The sequence below is a fragment of the Mastacembelus armatus genome, chromosome 1, assembly GCF_900324485.2.
Source record: "Mastacembelus armatus chromosome 1, fMasArm1.2, whole genome shotgun sequence".
In the NCBI taxonomy this organism is placed as follows: Eukaryota; Metazoa; Chordata; class Actinopteri; order Synbranchiformes; family Mastacembelidae; genus Mastacembelus; species Mastacembelus armatus.
In genome coordinates, this window is record NC_046633.1 from 15,597,410 (window position 1) to 15,619,159 (window position 21,750).

At 42.8% G+C, this 21,750-nt stretch overlaps 1 protein-coding gene across 4 annotated transcripts; it reads right to left on the minus strand.

Annotated features, from left to right (window-relative positions):
• Positions 1-2,863: 2,863 nt before the first annotated feature.
• On the minus strand, positions 2,864-20,050 carry LOC113128537 (axin-2-like). 4 transcript variants are annotated; one of them, XM_026303948.2, is made up of 11 exons: positions 19,541-20,050; positions 17,093-18,033; positions 14,508-14,648; positions 11,789-11,891; positions 9,896-10,036; positions 8,885-9,306; positions 8,604-8,753; positions 8,277-8,510; positions 7,988-8,092; positions 7,289-7,414; positions 2,864-4,773 (listed from the first exon to the last, which is right to left on the minus strand). In XM_026303948.2, exons 2-11 carry the CDS (start codon positions 17,920-17,922, stop codon positions 4,647-4,649), a joined length of 2,379 nt encoding a protein of 792 aa, XP_026159733.1. In that variant the 5' UTR covers positions 17,923-18,033; positions 19,541-20,050; the 3' UTR covers positions 2,864-4,646. The 4 variants fall into 4 exon arrangements, with proteins under 4 accessions (XP_026159733.1, XP_026159734.1, XP_026159732.1 ...); XM_026303949.2 differs by having other exon boundaries at positions 19,936-20,038; XM_026303947.1 differs by lacking the exon at positions 19,541-20,050 and adding an exon at positions 18,930-19,139.
• Positions 20,051-21,750: the final 1,700 nt, after the last annotated feature.

Here is a 21,750-nt window from a genome sequence, read left to right on the forward strand (position 1 = left end):
GTCGGCAGGCTGTGTATGAGAAGGCGATTAAACGGGGCCCGCTGTAAATCTACAAAGGCCTTGCCAGCACAATAGGCAGCAGCCCTGCCTGCCTTCCATACTAGCTTAGCCTTCGGAGTGACTGGTGCCTCTTTTTACACACACAGTCTCACACAGCCATGTTTACAACAGTCCCAACTATGCTATGCCAATTATAACAATGCAAGGAAAAAATGAATGCCACAGTTTGAAGAAAAGACAGGGATAAAAGTGAGGGTGTATGGGACATATGGCACAAACAGGGCAGTGAGAAAGAAAAGTGTATGCTGCCAATGATATCAAAGTTACACCATAGAAATCACTGTGAAGAATTGCATGGCTCAAATTAAAATTTAAGTTTAAGGAGTCAAAAGCATCAAATGGAAGTCAGGTCTCTGAGAAAGCAGGAACATCAGAACCTGTATGTAACCTGCATTGCACTTCAACAAAGCACCTATTAGGACTGGAATGCCACTGAAAGGCTCAGAGAAGATAGGGGTTGGGTGGGGGGCTGAGCTCCTGATGTGCAAGAGAGGGAACGTGACAGTCAATGTCCATCTATCATCGCTTTGGTGGAGAAAAATGCAAGTAATTTTCCTGGATAGGTTTCGCTTCAAAGCCAGAACCCACAGAGGCTGTAAAAATAGAGATGGGGAAAGGCAGGGGAGGTTGGGGTAGAAGGGTGGAGTGTTACACCTGCCCCGTTCCAGACAGTTCAACAGGAACTAGCTGCTTCAACCTGATTAAACCTTTCTCACTGTAAACTTAAAACCATGCAGAAGCAGATTTTTAAGGTTTGGGGAGCATGTAATTAAATGATTATGTGTTGAAGTTTAACCACTATCCACCTTTCATGAATAGCATCTGGAAAACTGATCTGCTATTTGTGGGGTTTGTGGTAAAAAACACAAACTGTTCAGATGCAGAAATTATTTTTAAGGCACAATGCGAGTGTATATGTGCTTTACTACAGAGGAAAAACCTGCAGTATCTCAAAGAACTGACAAGCATTGGTGGCTTGTCACTGATTTTCTTCCTTTTTTGCCATATTGCCAGGAACAGCTACCAAGGGAGGAAGAATTTTGTGGAAAGTGAAAGCTTGTCAGTAATGGCTGCCATTATCTTTGGTACATGGCTACCTCTGCTTTTTGCTGGTTGCATTTCTCCTTTTGTGTCATCAATTTGAATTGAGCTGTACAAGTGAATGAGTTTTCATGCATCAGACTGCATCATGCTCCCAACCACTGAGTCATTTCCTAGTATTAAACAATTTCTTAAACTCACTGCTGAAATAAAACCATATAATTGAGACAAACATGCCAGGACCTTCTGATAGATGATGCAGGGTGCTTCATTAATGTTTGTGTTGACTGTCAGAGGGTAGTGCTTGTCCTCAGTGCTCTCTATGAGGACCAATTAGCCCATGCCCCCATTTCCATGCCTAATGTCTCCCATTTGAGTGTTGAATACAAAACTCCCACATTTAACTATGTTACAGGCATTTAATGATTTTAGTTTCTTCATCAATTTAAATTTCAATAATTGTTAAGCAATAAACTGTATATTTAGGGTTTCCAGTCCAGCTGATGAAACCCCTGACAATGAAGTGAATTGACAATGACAACAGGAAAATTGAATGACAATTAAATGAATTTTATGAATCATTTGATTCGGATGAAGAGTTAGCCGTCCACCTTCACTTTGCATTGAGATATGATCACAGCGCTGAGCTGCTGTGTTTCTTTAAAGGTGATAACACTAATATTTTTTATGTTCTTCATTATTGTGGAAGACATGAAGGTCATACAGAAGGCTAGTAACTGTCAAGAATTATTACAAGCATTTATCCACAGGTTCCATACATTGTCCTACAAATTCTGTCATTTTCTGTATATATCATTTCCCTATAGTATTGTGTTATTTCCACTGTGTAATATTTATGATTTAGTTAGTGTTTCATTTTTTACTAGAATTACATTGGCTTGCATTATGTTATTATTTTTGGTGGCCTTCATGAGCATTGTAGAAGGAGTACTGTAGTATAGGTACATCTCAGATCACTAATCAAATATAAAATGAAGTTGGGCAGCAGACAGGAGAATAATCATAAACCTTTCACTTAAAAAATGTGACTGACTTCGTATAGATTAAAGTTGGTTGACTGTTGGTGGGGAGATGATGGGAAGGGAAATAAGGTAGAGATCCTGAGAGATGTGTACAAAAAGACTTAGCTTAATTTTCCACGAGTGCCAAAGACCCAGATGTCCAGAGGTACATTCGAGCAGGATAGAAAGAGATATATTCACACCAGCTGCAGGGATCATTAGCCAGAGATGTCCAGAAGTCCGGATGGTGTATGCAACAATTGTCCCTCTTTAATTGTACATATTTTTATACTTCTCTTTAACATCTTGAAGGTTAAGGCCCAGAAATTGCATTTCACCTTATCTCCTCTGTCAGTCACTCTCACTCATACTCTTTATCTTCTTCGTGCTACTGTGGAAAAGGTTTGTTCCCTCCCCCATCTCATCACAGGTATCTCTTATTTTTCACCTCACCTACCCCCTCCTCCTTTGCCAGGAAAGTAAAGGGTTGTTGTGTTTTTTTTTTTTTCAATCCTTTCTGCTTCCCTTCCCCTTTCTTTCTCAGTATGACATCATTTGACAAAGACAATGCAATTATATAGTGGTATCTTAAACCAGGAGGCCCCAGGTCACCACATGGCTTGACAGACTAAATAATAGCGGTGTTCAATCCATGATTTTTGCTTCTTTACATTTCATGTTGACACAAAAGGTGAACAGACAGGAGATATCATGAAAAAAGCAATTTGAGACACAACAGCTTTCATTTGAAAAATATAAAACTTTAATAAAGGCTACATCTCTCAATAATTACAATAATTATAGGTCCATGTAAATCTTTAAATGAAACTCTTTATATAATGTATAATTTACAGTTTAGATAGAATGAAACAAAAAAAAGCTGTGGTGTAAAAACAAAAAAAAATGATTACAGGATATTATTAAAAGCATAAAAATATCTTTTCAACATAAAACCCTTCTGAAAACCAAGGGATATATATTAAAACCCTGAAACAGGGTAGCACATGGTATGGTATCCATGTAGGCACAGGTGCTGTACTCATAAAACACCAGATTGTGTGTGTGTGTATATTATTTATGTTTGTGTGTACTCTGTGTGCATCAGGTGTCAGTATTCATACTTCAGAATGCATAATTACAATGTATACAGGAACTTTGCTATATACGATGTTACTGTAACAACATTCAAACGATATCAGAGCCATGGATCTTCAATGTTCATGTTTTTTTTTTATTTGTTTTGTTTTTTTGTATGTGTGTGTGTGTGTGTGTGTGTTTTGACACTAGCTGACTTCCTTGTGAAGTCGTTCTGAATTACCCAAACTGGTTCTTGTTAGCACAAGTTATTTTGGTGTGTGGGCTGTAAACACTTCCATTATTAGATGGTACAACTTGTGCTCTAGGTCTCCTCTGTGTGTATCTGCAACTGTTTTCACTCTGCCCCCCTACAATGCCTGGTTTATAAACAAAGGCACAACAAAAACAATTGAGCTCTGTTGCCGAATTGAGAGAAACAGTAAAAGAAAGGGAGGGGGAGAGAATGAGTGAAAGGAAATGCTAGTGCGACAAACTTAACAATACAAACTATCAGCAGCATATAAGACTGGGATTGACTAGAATAGTGGAGGGAGTGTGCTTTAGACAAGACCACACTGCTAAGCCACTGCTATGGTTGTTAGTTCAGGTTGATGGGGCAACAAGGCTAATGGAGGTGCTAGGTTAGTGTCACATCCTTTGTGTAAAGTCAAAACAAATAAGCACTAAACATTATCACCACAGTATTCTCCCAATATTCAAAGCAGCTTCCAGCCCATTGGCTGGAAATAGGGAGGGGGAGGGATAAAGGTTTAAGGGCTTAAGAAGGAGAGAATAGGGTATGGAGTGGGTTTTTTGTTTCAATAAATACTAAATAAGAACTTTCAACTCATGACAAAAAGCATCTATATATATAATACATGTATATATACATATATGCATGTATGTATATGCACATGTACAGACGTTTTTGTAACGATGTTGGAGTGTAATGTTAAGAGCAGGTTGGTGGCACTGCTAGTCTTTTGCACTCGGCCAGAAGCTGGTGTAACCACACCATCAGTCTCTCATCTCATCATAACAGTCAACTATATCTTCAGTGGTTATATTCAAGAAGAAGCAAGGTCTCCCACCACGCTGGCCTCAATTCATCATTATTATCCTTATGTTGGTCTTTTTAAGTCTCTTGTGTCATTCCCTTGTGTTTCTAAGGCTGATTGGTTGAGAAAGTCAGGGAGGGGCAGCGCCTCCTCTGGATTCGGCATACTTCATTGGCTCGTCTTCCTTCAATCACTTCTCTTGTGCTGGATATATTAACTCTGTTTAGCTTAATATTAAGAAATAGAAAAAAAACTAAAACAAAACAAAAACTGAGTCCAGGGTGTTTTTGTTAATTACATAGAGTCTGTTGCTCATGTTTGTTGCTCGGACAGTTTAGCTTTTGGTTGGGCAAGAAAGGGCATTGGTTGGTTGACAGAAGAGTGGCTTTTAGTCCATCCGCTCCACCTTGCCCAGGACCTTGCCCTCGTACATGGGCAACACGGTGGCATCCTCCCACACCTCCTCGAACACGGCACCACATTCAAACTCATCACTGGCCTTCTTGAAGTAGTACCTGAGAAGGGAAAAATAGAGGTCTGTGATTAGAAAGTGTTATATGTATATATATATATATATATATATATAAAACTCAAACTAAACTCAAACGAAACCTGACAGGGTGGCAGCAGGTGTACATCTGATATATTTCATCATGTTTTAACTACTTTGAGGCACCTACAAGACTACTTCCATATCCATGCTCACGCACAACTCTCTTTAGTCCAAATCAAACACAAACACACACACTCTGAGAGCCAGAAATGGATCTTGCTGAAAACAACTTAGTCATAGCCTTCAATGCCATTCCTGTACACTTCAAAGGCAGAGCCTGACTCCACATCACACCGCTGCACAAACAGAGCTGAACCCTCCGTTTAAACATTCCCTGTGATAATTCAAGGTGCTAGAAACAGCCTGTTTGTGTGCATGTTCACCAATGTGTGCATGTCTTCTCATCCACTTGTCCATCCAGACTATTGGCCATTCTACAGATGCCAATCTGTCCTGCAAGGTCTAATTAAAATTGAAGGGTTAATTAGAGGCTGTCTGAGAGCCCCCTCCCTTTTTTTTCTCTTTAACAGTGCCCCCCCCCCCTCTGTGACTCCATGGCTTCTAATTGGGCTAGCTCTCAAATGAAGGGCCTTTCTGTCACACAGGTTGACATTTCAGGTGCCGGAGAGTCTGCAAGACCACACTGCACAGCTTGCACATAAACACACACATGCCTGGTGTTTCTTTGTAACACACATGTGCGCACACAGACACACACACACAGAGAAATGAAATGGAGCAGGAAGGGAAGAAAGTGTGGGGAAATGGAGTGGAGACTGTGCCTGGCTCGGTCAGGGGGTGTGGTAGGTTGGACATGGGCCGAGCCGGAGGCATTACCCTTGGGGGGGTAGCAACTGCTCAAACAGCCTCTTGGAGGTCACAGGTCACCTAGCTAGCCCACTCTTCTTCTCTCAAGCAGAGATAACTCCCAGGGTTAGGTTGGTCCCAGTGACTGTGAAGTCTCCTCAAGCTCCTAATGATTTCTCCTCTCTACTTTAAACCCAGCAAAAGATCAGCGGGAAGGGATTTAATGATAAGCTTTGTAATGGAAAAATGCTTCATTTTGCCCATGTGTGCCTGCATTGAGTTTCTGTTTTATGAGCAATTGCTAAGCTTACAGTCATTCAAACAACACGTGTAAGGACAGACACAGTTGTATTTGCCATATTGATTATAATTACACAGTTGAAGAAAGAGGTTGTGTTACTTTCTCAACCAATTGGTCTTGGAAACACAAGAGTTACCAAAGCTGCAAGACTTTTGTTTCAAAGTGTGCGGTGATATGACAATGTGGTGATGCTGATGTTTAATGATATGGCAGACTTTCCCTCTGCTGTCAAATCCCTGCTGGACAGGATTTAGCCTTATCATCTTTATTAGTAGAAACAGAGTAGAAACTAAATAAATTCATTACCCTTTATAATTTGATTGTTTGGATATTTTTTAAATGCTACATTTTTACCCACAAATAGTTCAAAGTCATCACTTTGTTTCAGAGAGCGAGACAGAGAGAGACAGTGTCTTTCCATTGGAACATGTTTTATGCGGCAGGATTTTTCTCTCTTCGCAACATCTGGCACCAATATCGTCTGGCAGAGCAGCAGCATACTGTTCTCTGCTGTACCGCTGCCATGTCCAAATTAACCAGCTCCTCACATTCTGCTGCCATTGAAGCCAAACAGTTCATCCCCACCACCCCTTCTCTTTTGCTTGCTGAAGAGTTATAGGATAGCATGGTTGCAATGACTTGTTTGCAGAACTTCTTCTCTCTCTTGCCTAACAAGCAGATGTGCCTGTAATCTAATGTTGACACTATGGATATGCAGGTTTTATGTCTTTTCAGTAGCATACAACCTACGCAGTACCAGAACAGCAATACTGGACTTCCTGGACTGTGGGTTTCCTGATTTTAAATTGCTTTAAACTGGTTGGCCATTATATTTTTAATGACCTAACAAGACCTTACATTATTTTGAGATTTTTGTGACATTGACAGAAGGTAATTTTGCTATGTTAACTGCTATCAGTCATTAATAGAAGAACGTGCTTGCGGCAATTGAGTTTAATGCCTGATGCAATAGTGTGGAGGAGGAATTTGAAGGCCTTGCAATGGTCTTTGTGCACAAAATAAAATGGCCTAGGCTTCAAAGCCTTATTTATTAAAGCAGCCTTACCATGGAAATCAGTACCAGATGTGAGAAAAAAAATTCGCTCCACAACACCCCTCCTCTCCCCTCTCTCTGTAAGCTCTGAATGCAGAGGATCAGCCCAGTTTCTTTTCAACTACTGGCCTGCAGTATTTCACACTCCCACTCAGCAGACCAACATATACTAGTACAATAATAAATAGCACACATACACAGATAACTAACCCTGCTGTTGCACCGGCTGCATCCAAGCAGGTGTCAATAAACATCTATATCAGAATGTGGTAATGTGCTGTGATGTTTGTGCTGTTCTCAGTGGATCATACTTACCGGTAGTTGCCTTTCTTGCTAAGCTGCTCCTTGAAGTGTCCCAGGGTGAGGCAGTGGGTCTTCATCATGCTGCGATAAGGAATCTCCTCACCACAGAAGAAGTATGTAACCACAAGCTCCTTAGACCTGGAAACACCAAATGAAAACTGGTTTTACACAGCGGCACTTGTAGGATAAGAGTTTGAATCCATACAAAGAATTTTTATTACTATCATTAATTAAGGATGCCAGAAGACAGCTCTCTCTGTGAGGGTCAGACATTCAAAACTAAAGAGGTGTTACAGTCAGGCGGCTGTAGTCCTTTCAACAACATATACATGAAGGTGGTCGATAAAGCTGTGTTACCAGAGGCTACTTAACTAATTTTTGTTAGTTTACAGTTTTGAGTGAGTGTGGGTAGTTAGGATTCAGCATTAAGGCATTTTGAATCTTAAATGATTTAAAAAGTGAGAGGAGTTCAAAGACATAGCTATGCTGACTCATAATATCTCTGAAGGGGAAGAACAAGAAAATCTGGGAGGAAGAGAGTGAAAATGCAAGTTTGGAGAGAAAGAGAGGAAAAGTGTCTGAGGAATGAAATTTCTAAAGCTAGAAAGACAGGAGTAAATTTATAAAATATATAAAAAGAGCTTTAGCTGTAGCAAAGACAGAATTGTTTTACAGGTTCAAAAAAAGACAAGTACAAGAAGCAAATCATACTCGTCTGCCTGGAGTCCAGGGCTGGGTAGAGGGCTGCCTCCAGTGGAAAAAGCAGCTGCTGGATGGCTCCTGTCTCTCTGAAGGCTGCTACCTGCTGTTGAATGCCTGTCAGAGAGGTCATATAGATCAATAACTAGTCAGAAGTCAAATCAAAAATCTAGAGGAACCACTGGATATCACACTGTATTCTGTATTTAAAAATAGAAGATGGATTATGATGGACAGTTTTGGTTTATCATATATATATATATGGTGTAGTAAAGTAGTAAGGGTGTCTGAGTTTGCATACCTCTGTTTAGGTGGCTTGGAGACCTCTTCTAGTCTGCGGCAGGCCTCTTCTAGCTGTGCCAGAGTGTTGGGTGGGGGCAGGGGTGGCATGGTTGGGTCCTGGATAAATGGGTGGCCAGGGTGGTGACCACGAAGGTGAGCCCCACTGCCAATGCCACCTCCACCCCAAGAGGAGTGAGTCCGACCTGGCAGGGTTCTGGAGTCAAGTGGGTTGGACTTCTTCAGACCTTGACTGCTGTTTCGATAAAAGATAAATGTCAATTTGGAATGTGAAATGTGGCCTCAAGACTTTAATGTTCTTTGGTACAGAATGATGGTGGACATTTACCTGTGCGGCTTGTGCTTGCCCTGCCTCTCACTCTCTAGGATCCACTGCCAAACATTCTGAGAGCGATCAGTAGCATCTAGGGGAAGACGCAGTGAAGACATGCCCTCATCTGTGGCCTTGACTGGCCATCGGGACAAAGTGCTGCTGCAACTGAACAAATGAGTGGGAGGTTAGCATGAGAGACAGAGAAGTTTTACTTTTGGGAAAATTGAAGAAATCAGATAGGGCTGTACAATTCTGACTAACAATGAGTGCAGGTATGGCTTAGAAGTAACACTCACACAGGGCTGAAGTCAGAATAATTGGCGCCCCCTGGAGGGCAGAGGCACTGCACACGCTGAGCCGCCTCAGCCTCGATCTGCTCCTTGGACTTTGGTCCAGCGTGGTGATGGTGGATGTAGTGATGGTGGATGTGCTTTGTGGATTGCCTGCCTGTGATCAGAACCTTGGTGGCCCCAGGATAAGCACCAAAGAAGGGCCCATGGCCAGAGGACACCATGGCATTGGTCCGCTCTGGAGAGTGAGAACGTGGTGAGTGCCGAATCACACCTGGTGACTGGCAGCCAGGAGTCTTCAGGACACGAGATAGGTGCTCATCTAAGATGGCCTGAGGGTCTTCCTCACATTGACTGCCAGATGGGAGCAAAGGGTTATGAAGGGAGGTGTTACTGGCAAGGTCACTGCTCTCTTCCCGTTCCTCCTCCTGCACAGTCACAGAAGAAAAAAAGTTAAGGCAATTGACAAACATTCACAGAGTCACATTTACGAAAGGCAGCTAGCAGAGGAATTTATGTCTCAACTTACACCAACTTATATCTGTCATACTCTGAAGTCAGTGAGAGCAAACGCCTGGATAACTTGATTTGAGTTTCCTTTTTGCTGCACTGTTATCTTCACTAACAGGTTTTGGGTGCACTTCATCTATAATGCAGAGTGTGCCTGTGCTTCACAAAGAGACTGGCACTACACATACGCAGCAAACGTGCCACTGGAGAGTAGCTCAGTGCTAACTATTTGAAGGAATTTCAAGTGTGCCTAGAAACATAAGTTTGAAAATTCCTCCAGATTAAATAGTGGAGGACAGAGAGGAAAAGGAAGAAGTATATAAACCAAGGCAGACTTTCAAATCCCCCTGTCTTTTCCCTGTTCTTCAACACTCTAAAGTTGGCTTGTGTAGAGCAATATGAAAACACTGTCTCAAACAACTTGGATACAAATTAAAATTTCTGACTGACAGCCAGACTTAATGTATATGAACATGTTAGGCTGTTTAGGGCTAGGAGCACCCATACCTCCTGGATCTGCTGCAGCCTCTCCTCCAATGAGCTCATGGTGTCCTGCTCTTGCTTCAGCTTCTCCAACCTGGCTATGAGCTGCGCAGCAAAGGCTGAGGGCTCTACAGGGGTCATCTCTTTAGGCAGCCGGTGTGTCCTCTGCAGGGTAAACACACAAAAAAAGGACGTTTTAGTGTATATGCAACTGCTTAGTGGTTCTGAAAGCTGCAATATGGTGCATTAATCCACAGCCCTTGCCCTAATCTTATCTTGTTCCAAAAAGCCCACTACTATTCCAAAAGACCTAATCCAGATGCCCTTGCCCTCAAGCTAACCTGAACCTGCTCCATAACCCATTCTCCCCAGATCTTCTCATGCCCAGTGCCCTTGGCAGTGCCAGGATGCTGGGCGAGGGAGAGAGAAGGGTGTAGCGATCGTGGGGTAGCAGTTGGTCTTGCTCAGAGGGGAGGCCCCCTGCCTGCACCCTCTGTAGCCCGACCAAGCCATCAGCGATGCAGCCTCTGAAGTCAGCACACTTCAAAGGGCCCTTGTCAAACATCAAACGCACACTAGGGGTGGGAGGGACACGCGGCTTTAAATCTCCGAATAAAAGCCAGATATCGACAGAGAAGAGAGAGTGAGGAGAGAAGAGGGGAAGAAAAAAAAAGGAGAAGGGGACAAAATTAACAGCATGAAAAAAGAGGAAGAGGATTGAGATGTGCGTTTGTGAGTTGGCAATGGTGGCAGAGAGAAAGCGAGATAGAGAAGGAGGGAAAAAAGGGAGGGAGAGGATAGAGGAGTCAAATACTGGGAAGATCTAAGGGGAAGTAGTAATTTATTTTCCGGCTGCATGCAGGGCAGCTCAGAGGTACTCTAGTCACATTATCCTCCTTTTTCTTTAACTATATGCGCCGGCTTCTCTCACTCCCTTTCTTACTTCTTTGTTATTTGGCACACTGGCTTTCTTGATTTTGACTCTTTTTTTGTTGTTCCTCTCATCTCTTTGTAGACACGATGAAGGGAAGAAGAAGAAAGGCAAGCGGAGCTGCTGGCAAAGGAGCGCCAGCCCTGCACGGGGCCCCCGCTGCCTGGGGCTGGTGCATCATGGGAGTCAGAGCCATCTCCAAATCAGGAGGGAGACATTAAAGGAGTGCAAGTGGGAATGGAAAAGAGAGAGGGAGAGATTGAGAGCGAGAAAAGACTGAGAAAGGGAGAAAAAAGGGGGAACAGGCAACACTGTCAAATGTATGCACAAACACAACTTTTCCACATACGCCTACCTGTGTTTGGATATGAAGACAAAAGAATTTTGTATCTTTCCTTGACTCAAACAGCCCCACCTCCTAACCTGTGTCAATCTATTCTAACCTATTTCCATAAACCTTCCCAGTACAACTTCAGTAGGTCAACAAATCTTGAATTCAAAGCACAATCACAGCCTGACCCAAATACTGATGGGACCAGATATCGAGGGAGGGAGTAGTGGAAAGTGGAATTAAATTGTGATATGCTTCCTATTCAATTCTTCAGCCAGGTCAATGTGTAATCTTGTTAATGTTAAATTAAGAGATTAAAAGGATTAATACCCAAGTTTATACTATACCCTATAGACGTTGCTGGGAAAAGGGCAGGTAAAGTGGAGCTTGAAACAGTTCAATAAGTGAAATATGCAATTTCTGCTTTTCATGTCGGTTTACGAAAACAAATAGAGAATTGTGTGTGTGCCGGCTTCTCTCACTGCCTTTCTTACTTCTTTGGAAGTAATATAAGTATTACTTTATACACGTTTATACAAGTAAACATACTTATATATATATATATATATATATATATATATATATATAAGTATGTGTGTGTGTGTGTGTGTGTATCTGAGCAAAAATGAAAAAGTCAAACTGAAGTAGGACTTACTGGAAAGTGCGGTAGCGTAACCTGGCCATTGATCTTGACACTGCGATGTATCTCTCTCTGGAGCTGCTTCTTGGTGCCCAGCTTGTATGGAGGAATTCCATCTCTGTAAAAATCAAAGATTACACATTTAGATTTTGTAAAATAAAAAAATGCAGGTCACAATGTCGCCACAGAAACTTTCATTAGCACCATTACCCAACCTTCTAATCTTTGTGAGGAAAGAGACTTAGGAGGCAGTTCATAACTGAAGTGGCCAACACAACACCACCCAGTAACCACCAAGCAGGCACATGAGAGCTAAATCAAACAACCACACAAGGACTATGAGAGAAATATCCTGAACATCTTACTGTCGACTTCAGAAGAAGAGTCATACTAATAAGATAGTCCTTGTCAACTCTGACAATGATTGTTCAAAAAAATTCATAAATATTGCTAAACTCAGAAGCTGGTTAAAGTTGGAAACTACAGGCTAAACCAGGCCAACAAATGCTGTTTAAGTGCTGCTGGCTTTGTAGCTCTAATATATTCATATGGAAATAGAGACGTAAAAGGAGCTTGAATACAGGTAGTCTCCAGACAATTAAACATTTATTCTAGGAATCTTATTCTCCAGTTTTCATTCTGTATGCTAGCTTTTCCAGTCAGCTGCCACTTAAGCTAGGCCAATTATCCTGGCCGTTTTGGCGGCTCAGAAGTGTCTGACCTAGCCCAAACGCTACTTTTTCTGCTGTCTCTTTGAAATCTCACACTCATGCACATATGCACCCACTGCCATCTTCGTTTGGCAAGCGCTCTGCTGTGAGCCTCTGATCTCAGCAACATCAAAAGGCTGGTTTGTAAGATAAGGTAATGTTTGAAGTTGGTGCAGCAGCATTCCCCAGCGTCCAAGTAAATCCATAAATAAGATATAAGCAAAAAGAGAAAAAAATCCCCCCAACACCCACCCACCCATCCACTCCCTTCCCAAATCCTCCTCTTCTTGTTCTTTATCTGGGAAATGAGATTCAAATTTTCAGTCTGCCTCTTAACCACTGTAAAAGAAAACACTAATCGAATGAGAGAGAAAGAAGCTGTGTTTTCTTATTAAAATCAGTTAGGGGTAAAATGACGAGGGTTGGGGACAAGGACAGGAGAGATCTCTGTCAAAGATATTGGTGAGAACAATTAAAAGAATATGACTTTGACACATGGCGCTGTTCAACACTGAACCCATTTTTTTCTTTGCTATTTGTCTGAACAAGTTCTGCAAGTTATTTCAGAGTGACATTGTGAAGAAGCATCAGATAACAGAGCCTTTATGCCGATATCACCACTTTACAGCAAGCGTATTGTAAGCTGGGCCTACTACCAAAATCAACGCTTCACAAACTGTACCCTTGAGACTGCAAGCCATCATCCCTCAAGGCACAGGAAGAAACACAGGAAACTCTTCAAAAGTAAAACTCAACAGCCCAGAGGAACTTGTGCACTAACAAGAACCCAAAACTTAGCAGCAAATCATCATTCCCAAACAAAGCACAGCAACTTCCCCCTCAGTAACTGTGTTTTATCAGTCCAAACTGTCTCCACCCTTGCAAACCATGTGACGCCTGGGTGCTTTGTCCAGGTTGGGGAAGAGAAAACAGCCGTGGACTCTTTCATGGTTTCATGGACCCTTACTTTATGGGGATCTCCTATTCAGTCGTGCAAGTCATTTTCAAAGCAGCCAGCCACCCACTTATCCCCCCTAAGCTCCCCTCACCTAACAATAGGCTGAAAGCGATTCAGTTAAACCCTTTATACTCCATGCACTTTATTTTCTCACTCCCTTGCATTTCAAGCCTCACCACTTCTGCTATTGGCTCTGGATGATGTAGGAGAGAAGCTGTGGAGGACTGGGTGGGTAGAGTTGTAGAGTTTTTTTTTTTTGGGTAGGGGGGACCCTGTCCAGGGGGAGTTCCTCATGCCTTGTCCCAAGGTCTAGAAATGAGTAACCCCTGTGAAAGCCTCATAGACACATGATCTCAGCACGCTGCAGAGGCCAGTGGCAGGAAACCGACCCACCATGTGAGTAAGCCTCCTTTCATTTGATGCCAACATTTTTCAATGAGTTTGTCTTGAGGCCCGAATGGCCATTTCCCTCCCCCTTTCCTGCAGCTCTTCAAAGGGAAAAAGCGATTAGATAATATGAAAAAAACAAGTCTGTTGTGGCAGAAGGGTGGGTGGGATGGATACATTTCAACTTTGAGGAAAATGAGGCAACGCCCCCACCCACATCAAGACAATCTCATTTTTTTTCTCCCTCCTCTCCAGCATGTAACGCATCAGAATAAACTTCAAAAGGTCTTCAGACATAATGACTTTCCCAGAGTTATCTCCCTGAAGGCCACAGAAAAAACTACACATTAATAGCCTTACCTGCAGTCAATCATTAAGGATAATTAAAATACATTACAGACCATTACTTTGCAACATTGTGGTCCCTGGCCCCATGTAAAGATAAGTCTGTTGAACTATGAGGCCAAATATTTTTCTTCACACCCCTAGACTTTTTCCTGGAAAGGTGTTGACTGAGCTATGGTCCAGGCACATTTACATACTATGGAAATAATAAAATTCTTGGGCCAGGCTCAACTGGATGAAAATGAGCCTATATCATCTACAGTGGAAACTGGACTCAAAATGACTGATTGAAAACTTTTAAAATATATATATAAATATATATATAAACACTTACACACTGCTGTCCGTCATGGACATGGAATCATCTGTTGTGGCATCACTGGAGATCTCGCTGTCGTTGGCACTGGTGGCAGGGGCAAAAATGTAGCCAGAGTTGACAAAATAGGGGCTGGCAGGATCTCCTCGACGGTGGGACCTTTAAGAAACCCAGGAAGAAGTTTGAATGTCATGTGTCTCCACTGTGTGGTGCTAAAACAGTGGACAGATGTGACACTGAGGGGTAAAGTTTATCAGCTCTGTTTGTCTTTTTTTTTTCTTCGCTCTTGTTTCCTTCTGTTGCTCATATTAGTAGTCTTTCTAGTTAAAGTGACAACTGGGAGTTTTGTTGACATTCTCTGTAGATTTCTGTAGTTAGAGCCACTTTCATGAGACTTTGGGGCTTGAGGGGAGACATTCACTCTCTTTTTCTTGTCCATCCTCCCTAACACACAGAGGCTGTATGAGTATACTCATGGAGTATGTGAAGTGAGCAGCTCTGTTATGTGTGAATGAACATAATTTTGCTTCTCTCTCTTCTGCTATATCTACATCCTTTTGGCTGGACTAGGCCTATAGTACAGAAGACATACAGTGAAACTTTCTTTCCTTGGAGTGTTTCCTCCTCTATGCTCTCCCCCTCTTTCTATCGTCCAGTCTGGGGCCCCTCTTTTACCAACTCTCCCTGCTTTCCTTTCTAAAGTCTCTGTCTTTCTACTCTCCTGCTGTGTTGCATTCCTGTTCCAGTAGTGAGGGGGGGTTGACAAGGAAGAGGGAGGGAAGAAGAGGAAGGGGGAACTTGAGCTTTAGAGAGGGAGGGAGGGGGGGAGGAAAGGGGGAAGGAGGGCCCCTTTCTTTATGAGAATGCCTTCTGCCGGGAGTGCTGAGAGGAGAACCCCAGCATGACTAAAGCCGTAGGCCCCAAGCACAAACCTGACCTTTGCTAGGTCCGCGCAAAGAGTCAGGTATTTAGCACAGCTGGGCTCTCTGCACCCCCTGCTCTTTCCCCATCTCTTTTCTTTCTTTCATGATTCCCCCTTCCTGTCTTTCCCCCTTCCCCTTCTCTTGTCTCTCCCTGTCTCTCCAAAGCATGCTTAGTCTCTGTCAGACAGATTTTTTTTTTCAAAAAGGAGATAAAAGTGCTGGATAGAATAGAAAGAGGAAGAAAAACACTAAAACACACACACATACACACCGTCTATGGCAAAGTGGTTTTGGTGGTTGAAGCTGCGGAATAGAGCTGTGGATGTTTTGTTGTTGTATTTTTCTATCACTTTGGAGTTGAGTATTGGAGGTTTTTTAAAATGAGGGGAAAATGGAATCTGTGCAGTGGCAAAATTAGTTCCACATGTTTGAGATGGAAATTGGTTGACCTAAAGAGATGGTGAGGGGCAAAGGGAAAGGGGGAGCGTGTGGGTGACGGATGGGAGAAAGAGGGGGATCTCAGCCTCCTGCTTCTCTTTTAGTGAAAAACAAGAACAGGGGGATCACACCAGGAAACCAGTAGGTGCCCACATGTCAACAAACCCTGTGCTTATTGGTTCCTAACTCAACATGAAGCAAATGGTTAACATTGCCATGATGTTATCTAACATCTGTTTACATTGTAGGATAAAACTCTCAAGGGAGAGTCTAAGTTGAGTTATTAGACTTAGTTACTTTTTTAAAACTGTTATTAGAAGAGTCACTATACCAGTTTTTTTTGCACTAATTGTTTAGTTAACATGACAGGGAGAGTATAGATTATCTATAAATTGCATTTTTGCTACCAAACCAGAGACATTGTCAAACCTGTGAGTAATAATTGTGTCCAGATGTGACATCAAAGTAGTTGAGCGAAAAACTTTTCAAGTGTCCTTTGATGCAGGTTCATGCATAAAATCCAGTTTTTTTTAATGTTCCTGGCTTGAAAAGATTTCAGCTGTTGGACAATGTGTGGGATGAGTTTCTAAGATAAAAGCCCAAATGCTTTCCACAAACAGTTCTGCTTTAATCTCCGACCAAGAGAACAATATATCTGCTTGGCATTAAGCTGACTGCAAAAGTTCTTTTAACTTTGTACTAATATTTTTAGGGAGACTGCGGTATAATATACAGTAACTATATGGTTTAATGAGCAGAATAGAGAGAAAATACAGCACAACTTTACAACAGCATTACACTCTTTTGTGTAGCTGTAACAGTCATAAGGCTTGGTGTCTGAATTCGTGCCTGAACCGGAGGAAGGTTTCAAAGCACAGGAAACTTGAGCAAGCCAGCAGAGGGCTGCCTGCAAGACACCATTTACTTAAAAGGAAGGCTCAGATCCATTGATGTTTTGTACCCACCCCGCCTCTGCACCCCTACAGCCCCTTGACTAACTGCAAGACAGGAGGGCACAAATATACAGGCATGTTCCTCTGAGACCCTTTGATCGAGTGCCTTATCTCTCTCTCAGGCATTTGTAAAATAACTGCTAGCTGCCAGATATTCACTATTGTTTAACTCCAGATGGAATGGTGATCATGAAGACAAAAAGTAATACTCAAATAAAAGTAGGGAAAAAAAGCACTAAGATGCACCCTACTGACACCGCATGCATTGATAGGTGACTGATGCTCTTACCTGCAGGTGTTTTCCAGTACTTCAGCTGCTGTCCGGAGGGTAGCAGTCGCCCTCAGGGTTTTTGCAGACAGTCCAACCACAGACCCTAACGTTTTTGCCTTCAGGTCATTACAACTCCATTCCTCTTCCTCCATGAGAGGTGGGAGGTATCCACACATCAGCTTCAGACTGCTGAGGCCGCCGTGGTTCATGTACGCCGCGTTCTCGCAGCCGGTGCGCACGTATTCGAGGTATATGTCAGAGGTCAAAAACATCTGGTAAGCATTCTCTTCCATGTTGGACTGAATTTCCGTCTGTGCCTGGTCAAACATGGCAGAGTCTATCTGTTGTTTCTTAATACTATCCCTTATGAAGGTCTTGGTGGCGGGTTTCAGCTGCTTGGCGACAATGCTGTTGTTCTCGATGTACCGCTTGAAAATAACTTTGGCAACTCGTAACGTTTTGGTATCCTTTAAGTCCATCTGCCTGAAGCCGTTGCAGGCGAACCAAAAGTCCAAAGTGTCCACACAATTCTCCCGCTCCAAGAAGGTCCTGAAGAGGTGAGCGCCGTCTTGATCGCCCAGGAGAAAATGCAGAGACTTTGTCCACCGGACTAGAGGAGAGTCCGGGGACGCGCTGCCCTCTGGCTCCCCGAGTCCATCCTCGTTCCTCCGCGGTGTTGAGCCGGGAGGCACGGCGGCGGGGGTATCTTTAACCTTGCTCTGGGCTCTCATTTTGGCAGACCTGCTGGGGTTGTAGCATGACGCCTCTCCCTCCTCCCCCGGTACCGGAGGGCGAGGAGCATCTTCTCGGAAGCTACTGTTGATGTGCTCCGTAAGCGCCCTGCTCATGGCTCCAGCTCCGGATGCCGTGTGAGAGTGCCGTCGTGCCTCCACAGAGCTCCAGCCTAATCCTCCTCACTCTCTAAAAGCAGCGGGGGAGCTTCTCAGCTCCTCTTCACTCTGAAACACAAAGTATTGATCTAATCAAAGCCAGATCCTGCTGAACTTCAAAGACAGACATCAAGTAAACAGTCCCTTTCAAAAACCCTCGCAGGGTTGACAGAGAAAAGAAATATGAAAGGCTTTCGTTTCGTTTATCTATTTATAATCTAAATGAGAGATCAACAGCAGCCTACATTCTTAACTTGCATTGATGTGTCAGAAAGAAAAAAAAATTACACGAATAATCGCACAGTCTCGCTCTTCACCAAAACCTTATTCTCACAACTGTGGCTTACACGTGTTTTCCATACGAGTCCATGTCACAGGCTTCAACTCCAATTAATTCCCAATCTGTTTCGGATGACCGTACCCTACCCCTGTCTCTATCACACACACACGCACAGACTCCTTTACACTTGAGCCTTACCATCTCAGAAATGTACAGAGGAGTGGAAATCTGTACATCTGTACATCTGTACCACAGTGACTTAAACGCTGCAAATGTAAGAGGCATAAAAAGCCCCGCGGGAAAATCTAGTCACTCATGCGTAGGCTGAATGTAAGCGATCGATCGTTTTAATATCTGCCCGAGAAGCCTGTTAGAGCACGTTATTAAAGCCACGGCTCCCGAAACGTGTTTTAACTACCAACATGACAGAAAGACTTGGTATATTTGGAGTAAACCCCCTTTCCAGTACCTGAGCGATTTTAATCTTATTCTCAGCGCCAAAACTACACACTGGTAGATAGTTACCACAAACGATGCGCTGTTAAAATGAGATAACATGTGGTTGGCTGTTAATACATAACAATCTGACAGTCCTCACAGGCAGTGTAACTACAGTAGCCTATAATATAACCGATTCTAAAGTCCAGTGGTTAAAGGCTGAGTAGACGTGCGTAAAACAACATACCATCGCAGAGCAGATCCAACCAGAGTAAAACCCGTTAAAAAATTGAACTATTACTCCATTTTTAGTAAAGCCGAATGAAGTCCAAAAACTGTCCAAACAATAATCCAGCCCCAAAAAAAAGCGTCGGCAGACTATTTAAAGCCTGTGCCCTACCACATGCGTCCTATCTCTCTGCAAAACAAGCGCTGTAGTTTAATGTACCCTGTCCCATTCAACAACTGACCTCAGAGTAGGCAGGCTCAGTTCCTATGTAGATCACTGGGGGTGTCAAAATCTGGAGGAGGTAAAAGAGGAGGTGGGGGGGCGGGGGGAGGTCTGACTAAAGAATACATCCCACTTTTTTCCCAGCTAGAAGACGCACCACCCGACAAATATTCGGATTTTATCTGGGCTACACATTCATACATTTACTCTCTCTCTCTCACACACACACACACACACACACACACACACACACACACACACACACACATAAGCCTCTTATCTATCTCACCGCATTTCTCGCCCACAAACAAGAAACATAGCCCGCATTTCTCAACTTCAAAGCTCAGCAGCAGCACATCAAAGCGGCCAAGAGAGGGGGTCTGAGGAACAGCTTTCCTACAACTTACCATCCATGTACCAGAGTAGCCTGCCTGATTAGAAAATGAGAAAGTAAAGTAGTCCAACAAGAAGCTGTTCCCAAAGCCGCGGCAGTGTTCTTCTCCACCCTGTAAAGTCCCCTCACACGGGACAATTTAAATGCAGCCGCAAATAAAAAGTGAGAAGCGTTCTCCCCTCGACCTTTCTGCCCAGGTAGTGATTCAAGAAATCCTGGCAGGCGGCAGAAATCCTCCGGGTTGTTTCTAAACCAACTAGTCTGAACGTTTAACTGTGGACTTCAAAGTAAAGGACCGCTGGCCTGGTCCCGGAAGATACATAAAACACAGAGTCGCATCTCCGCAACAACCGACGACTGAAAACTAAATAAAACTTAGATAAAGACCGGTAACAGCCGCAAACCAACCCTTATGCTTCGTTTATCAATTCCCCATCAGCAAACCAGTGCGTTTAGTCACTCCGTAATGTTTAAGAAACGTGTCTTGACAGTGAACGGATTTCCTTCTGTGCCAAGACCTTATCAAAGACAAGGCACTCGAGAGCCAACTCCCAGAGGCTTTGGAGCGTCAGAGGTTAGTGATTCGCCGCGCCGACCGCGTTATTCCTCCAGTCCGCCTGATACTACACACAGTTTCAACAGCGGTACAAAAAGCAAACGTGGTAATTTTTGTCGCCCGTGGCCTCTCCAGGCGTCAGGAGTTAGTTTAGTGCGTTCACCTAGCAAACTGTGGAGAAGCCTTCGTGTTACGATTTAAGTTCTTCTGTTCAGTGGTAGGGTGTATATCTGTCTCCTGTTGGGCAGCAACATGTTTCTGTATGGGTGTACAGTGTATACAGTTCAGACGCTTTGTCGGCTACATTCCTACTTAATTAAAATATTACACGAGTACGGGGAGTGACAGTAGCGAATATAATTTTAAACAATGCCCACAATGATTTTTTAAAAGTTATTCTTTTAAGTTAATTCCCTGATTTGATAATCCTATAGAGTGTAACTGTCAAAAAATTTACATATTAGTCACAGGCTTTTAGCCACAAAGATGTCAACCTAACACACTTGCCAGTTCCACATTCAGGGAAAATGGCACAGCATGACATTTTGATTGAAATTGGACAGAGAGCAAAGGCAAGAGCTGTTCTCTAGTCTTTTAATTCACATGACTTCCCTAATGTCATTGTGACAGAATCTTAAAGAGTGGGTTAGACAGTGATCCAATCCCGTGGTACTTCAAAGGCTATATTGTCCCTTTGATGTTGAAAATCAACTTTAAAGAAGAATATAATTATAAAAGTCAGAGGATTCAAATTCACAAAACTCTCGTGATGGTACAGGACAAGAGAACTAATGAAACCCAACTTCTCTGAGGTCCCCAAGTGGTGATTAATTCATGTTGAGTTATACACAGAGAAAAATGCAGTCTAACAGAGCCCATGTGGATTTATAATCGTGTGGGCATCTTTGTCTGTTTCTGTTTGTCCAAATCTTTACACTCAACCACATAGTTTATGGTGACATGTAATTTCATGTAATGTAATATGATTTCATGACATGTAAATTCCCCTGAATTTCCTTTAAGGGATTAATAGTTTATCTCATCTCATCTCATCCAGCATGGATTGACACAGGCAGCTGAGTAAGATTAGACAATAACCATATTAATTTACATGCTGAGTAATTTTTTTTCTATGAACAAATGTGCAAACAGCAAACTTTTCTTGTTTGCTCTGAACACCAGAGAAGTCCATTTGATTACACTGACATCCTGCCAACCGCTTCCAGCATGCTATGAGCCTTTCTGATGATTGGGTCCAGTTTATTTTAAACATAATCTTTTAGGAAATTTTCACTGCAAGGTGTTATCCCAAAGCTATATGATAGCAGTCAGTGCAGTCTCTTTCTGTGTCTGTTTGTGTGCCCGTGTGTGCGTGGTTGTTCATAGCCTCTGTTTATACTTGAGGGCTCTGTAAAACAAACATTGCTGCCACAAATCCAAACAATCCAGCACCCAAAATGTACAAAAAGGTTCCAGTGCTTTGCAATGGGAAGTGCCCAATGTCTGCGAGATGGAACACGAAATCACAAAATGGGTCAGCGGCATTGGCACTGTGACATTTAAGGACCATTCGGCTGATCAGAAAGGCATAATTAAAGCCATGAAATATGTAGCCATACTGTTATCTGCACACTAACCTCTTTAAAGTCTGCTTTGAAAGGAAGGAG